We start from the raw sequence: 5,224 nt of genomic DNA, 5'->3' as shown, positions 1-5,224 counted from the left end.
AGTTCAATACCCATGATGTGAATGATATATATGAGTGTGTATGTGTGTGTGTACAGTATATATGTGAGATTTACACATAATTTCTCATTCTAGTTAAAGGGAAACACATGTTTGCATGATCACTCTTCATACATGTAGTTATTGCGGCTGCTTTTTGGTTAATATCTATTTGAAGAATATTGACAACTTAGCAGAATGGATGAAAGTCTTACAGTGGTTTGGGGGCCTAAAGATACAAATAAGCACACATGAACTGCTTGCAGATACATAATATGTGATACATGACTATGATGAAAACAAAATATCATATCTTACACGTGTACATGAAAACAAAAACACACAAAATGATATATCATAACTTAGTTGACAATTTTACACTATCCTAGTCACAAACATAAGACTGTATTTCATAAGATGCATAGTGCAAACAAGTCATATAATCATTTTTTTTAATTAATGCAGTTTGACTGCATTGTTTGTGATATTTTTGTGTAAAAAGTAATACAAATGTGAATATATCTTTGTATTTACATAGGATAGGGTTGAAATCACCTAGCCTAGCATCTATTCAAAATGTGGAGCAAAGTAAAAACATATTAAATTTGCCCAAAACAAATGTAAGTGAAAGGCTACTGTGCTTGTTCATATATTGCTTGTTGATATTATAATGAATGATGTATATGTTTTGTGTGTATATATATACCAGAGGTGATAGTCATGTAAATACATCATATTTACAAATAAAGAAATCACTAGGGAAGCATTACAGGAATATAATTGTAAAGTTTTAGGTTTACAGTTACAAGGCATGTACTCAGGTCCTAGGATTAATTCTTTCCATTTTTATCAAATTTGTTGTCTGTGTAATCAACTCTAATACACATCAAATTCACTCAATAATCACACATGACCTAAATTGCATGAGGCAAATACTGTGTTGTAATGAGCATGACTTATGATAAATATTTCTTCCTCTAATGTTCCTGTATCTATGCACACGGAATAAGCTATTATTGTGTGAGTACCCTCAACTACCCCCAACTCACAGTGTCACACTACATGGCGATAATTCATGTTTGCGGATGCTGTTGATACAGATATAATGTCAGAATATGTTCGCATCCATACAGTATATGATGCCAATGGTCTATGACATTGGCTGTGTACATGTATATCTCAGTCATGCGCAAAGTCAGATATTGAGCTATAATATGCTAATCTCTCTGTTCATTGAGTCTAAATGGGAAATTTGTGTCAACTTGACTTGCTATATGTTTGGACTGATATGCCCATGTCTAAATATGGAGTATGTGTCGGCACAGGAGTATAGTACAAAGAAGGTCTAACCTTCAGATAAAAACTACAAATATGGCTAACGATTTTGCAGGTGTGTCCAGAAACATAAGCTACGAGGTTAGACGTCTGTTTCTATGCTAAGAGCATTCAGATTGTTATTTCTGACGCAATTACCCTGAACATTATTGGATTTGGAATTGCCATTGTGGTTTGATTTCTTACTCCCTGACTCAAGTAGCCCCTCCTCCATCTCCACAAAGTCATGCGAATCCAACTCACTATTACCTTCACTTTTGTCCTCTATAGAGGGCGTTTGTTGGAACGGACAACTGGGCACATGTGAGTAGTTTGAGGAATCTTCACTGTCTGCCTCCCTGTGGTAGAAATAATTGAAATTGGACACGATTACGGGAACGGGTAGCGCGATTGTTAACACGCCGGTAACGGCGCACAGCGACCCCACAATTTTAGCACCTGTACTTTTTGGCTTCATGTCACCGTAACCCACGGTAGTCATGGTTACCACAGCCCACCAGAATGCGTCTGGGATGCTTCTGAAGACTGGCTTACCCTTATCATCTACGCTGTCTGCATCGGCGAAGTACACGGCACTGGAATACAAGACCACGCCGATACAGAGGAAAAATATGAGCAAGCCAAGCTCTCGCATACTGGCTTTTAGAGTCCGGCCAAGAATTTGTAGGCCCCGCGAGTGTCGAGACAGCTTGAATATTCTGAAGACGCGCACAAGTCGGATAACACGAAGGATGGCTAAAGACATTGTCTGGCTGTTGGTGTCAGTGGAGGACTGTGCGATCATGGTGCCCAACTGTATGAAATAAGGAAGTACTGCTATAATGTCAATGACATTCATTACGTTTTTTGCAAAGTTGAGTTTGCTTGGGCTGGAAAGGAAGCGTACCAAAATCTCAAATGTGAACCAAACAATGCAGCACGTCTCTATGACAAAGAACGGTTGTTGGAAGTATGCTGCCAGGTCGTCCTTTGACACGGCAGCATCTGCTTCCGACATGTTACCCGCCTGAGTAAGAGTGGGCACTGTTGTCGCAACTGACTCCCCACAGCTAATTTCTTGGCCATTCTGACTGATTTTACGAGAATCTTTGAACTCAGGCATTGTTTCCATACAGAAGATAACGATAGATATGAGAATTACAGACACTGATATCACAGCTACAACTCTTGCTATGCGCGAAGACTCGGGATATTCAAATAGAAGCCACATTTTACGTTGAAAGAGATTCTTAGGCAAGACTTTTTCCTCATCCTGAATAAAGCCTTCGTCTTCACGATACTTTGTGAGGGCGTCGTCGCCGAGTTCATAGAATTTGATTTCCTCGGTGAAAACGTCGATTGGGACATTGACAGGCCTTCGTAGCCGACCTCCACTCTGGTAGTAGTACAAAATGGCATCGAAGCTTGGCCGGTTGCGATCAAAGAAGTACTCATTCCGTATGGGATCAAAGTATCTGATTCTACGCTGAGGATCTCCTAGTAAAGTGTTCGGAAACTGGTTGAGGGTTTTCAGGTGTGTCTCATAGTGCAATCCGCTGACATTGATAACTACTCTCTCCCATCCAGGATCCTCACTTGCCATGTCATCACCACTGTCGCTGCTGTCATCACCTTGCTCCAGTAACCGTGGCAATGACCGGCAATTGCTCATGCCCGGTCCGATGCTGGCTCCGCCAGGCGAGTGCGTCAGGGACCGTCGGTAGTGCTGCGGGGTTGCGTAGAGGTTCCCCTGCGGCTCAATCCCAGCCATGGCTGCCTCCATTTTGGACCCTCCCGGTGAGGTAAGGGGCTTCCCCTTCTGGGCCCCGGACCACGGGCGCAACCCTCTGGAGTGCGACCGAGACCAAACGGGGTTTAGACCCCACCGCTCGATCAAATCTATTTTATTAAACAGGGTGGCGGTTGGGGGTTTCCACTTTAGAAAGAAAAAAAGAATCGCGCAGACATAGAACAAAAAATGCAAGTTTCGATAAGACGTGATAGCTGCAAAGTGTAAAACTTGGGGGACTGAAGCTATAAACACTCTTCACAGCTAAGGAAACTTCTTGAATGAAATGCAAAACTTAAATTGTTATTCTGTGCACAAATATCATACTCAAACCAACACTGTTTGCTTGCATTAAGCCAAGCAAGAGTACAACATGGTAATATACTCAGATGAAATATATAACCACACAAAACATACAGATGCAAAGTGGGATTGAATCCCCTCAGGGATAGGTGTATATTTGCTAGTGAATTTGGCAATTGGGTTTGTTTCACTTACCACAATGACATCAATCAAAAATAAAAGGAGGGAAACCTATAGTATCAGTTGACGATTATGAATGATACCACCGGAGAGCAAGCAATAACCTCACTCTCACTTCAAACTCCTTCCTTTCTCCCTATCTGATGAGAGACAATTTGTGTAACGCACACTCACGAAAAATGGCAAAGGTGTGCTTCGTTTACAGGTAGAACGCCCATTACAGCTCCAAATGTTGTAGACATTTCACCACTTACATGGCTAACATTTCCGAGTTCTGTCCACGGAAAGTTTTGTACTAACGAGCCTCACCGATTGTACGTGATGGGTTGTGTTCGCTCTGTTCCGCAGCGAATAATGATCACTGGATGTAAACATGGAAGATGGATGGAGAAACCGAGCACTGTGACTGCGAGTTCTGCCCGTCTCTAAGTTTCTCGTGTCGGGCGCGAAACTATCACGAATCTTCCTCGATTTCGTGGATGAACCACCGCAAAATACTGGTCCTCCTCCCCCTATCTATGACGAGATAAGAGTCGAGCTCCATGCCTCAAGCAGGCCCTAAACTTTCACATCGCTTCATCAGGCATCTAACGTCTGCCCAATCTCCTCCACGCAGCATGTGTGCGTGCCGTACAACTGAAGTATCTTGGTAGAGGTAGATAGATGCGCAGGGCGATGTATTACTATCTACGGTAGCTGGTAACACTGGGGCGCTCTAACACACAGGCCATGGCACGTATGGCGAAGCGCGTGCATTAATGGCGATAGAGAAAGTAGGTAGTTCGGTCGCCTGTCGCCGTCGTCGCTGCAAGCTTCGTAGAGGCCCCGTTCGTCGCCTCTCCCTCTGCAGCCCCTTTTCAGTCTCTCGTTGACTTCTACCACGGAGAAGTACCAGAGCTAGGGCGGGCGAAATGGCGTAATCCCGGTACGACGAACATAATGATATGCCCGCCAGACTTGCTGAGCAGACCCTATAATGCACGAAACGCGTGTACACATGTATAATTACGAGTGTGTGTCTTGTGCCTTGCGTAGCAGAGATTTGTCACACACACAAAATAATGCATTTCTTGCGCGGTGCTGGGCAGCGCTAACATCCAAACTGGGAAAATGGTAGAAGAAAAGGGATATATTATATTTCAATAACTGTGGAATAAGAACATAAACGCCTTTAATCATTTTCGCATTGTTTTATGATGAAATAGTAGACCAGTGCACGTGCCTCCAACTGATAGAATAATAGTGAAGAGTTTCCCTCTTTCATCTTTTGCTTGCTGTTTCTTATCGAATAATCTAGGCCAATTACGCCATACAGAGGTATAGACCAAGGTGAGTAGCAGGTGTCAAAATGTGGTCCTGCTGGTGGTATATATGGTGGAGATATTCTGATGTTTTGTCATTGCTATGTGGGCTGCTGAGATAACCCGTGCCAGAAAATAACAACAAAAGTAGAACAATCTATATAGTAAGCTGTTAGTAGTTTACTCAATCATTTTTTTTTCTTTAATATGTAAGAGCTATTTTCAGAAGCGGCGTCATCAAACTGACTGGCGCCACAATAGTTGTAGGCTGCATTCCCGGTGTTTGCAGCTGACAAATTGTCCTGCAAATGAGGCGTTTGATCACAAAACATGTTAAGCG

The 5,224-nt window shown here is 42.7% G+C and overlaps 1 protein-coding gene across 1 annotated transcript; it reads right to left on the bottom strand.

The window, feature by feature from the left end:
- Positions 1 to 410: 410 nt before the first annotated feature.
- Positions 411 to 4,487, bottom strand: LOC139745451 (potassium voltage-gated channel subfamily A member 1-like). Its single transcript, XM_071655840.1, has one exon. It carries the CDS (start codon positions 3,092 to 3,094, stop codon positions 1,415 to 1,417), a length of 1,680 nt encoding a protein of 559 aa, XP_071511941.1. The 5' UTR covers positions 3,095 to 4,487; the 3' UTR covers positions 411 to 1,414.
- Between the last annotated feature and the right edge of the window lie 737 nt (positions 4,488 to 5,224).

This window comes from Diadema antillarum, unplaced genomic scaffold (assembly GCF_040938485.1).
Source record: "Diadema antillarum isolate AM-2024a unplaced genomic scaffold, OU_Dant_1.0 seq00001265_RagTag, whole genome shotgun sequence".
NCBI classification, from domain to species: domain Eukaryota; kingdom Metazoa; phylum Echinodermata; class Echinoidea; order Diadematoida; family Diadematidae; genus Diadema; species Diadema antillarum.
The sequence above is the reverse complement of the archived record's forward strand: the minus strand, read 5'-3'. Positions and strand labels throughout refer to the sequence as shown.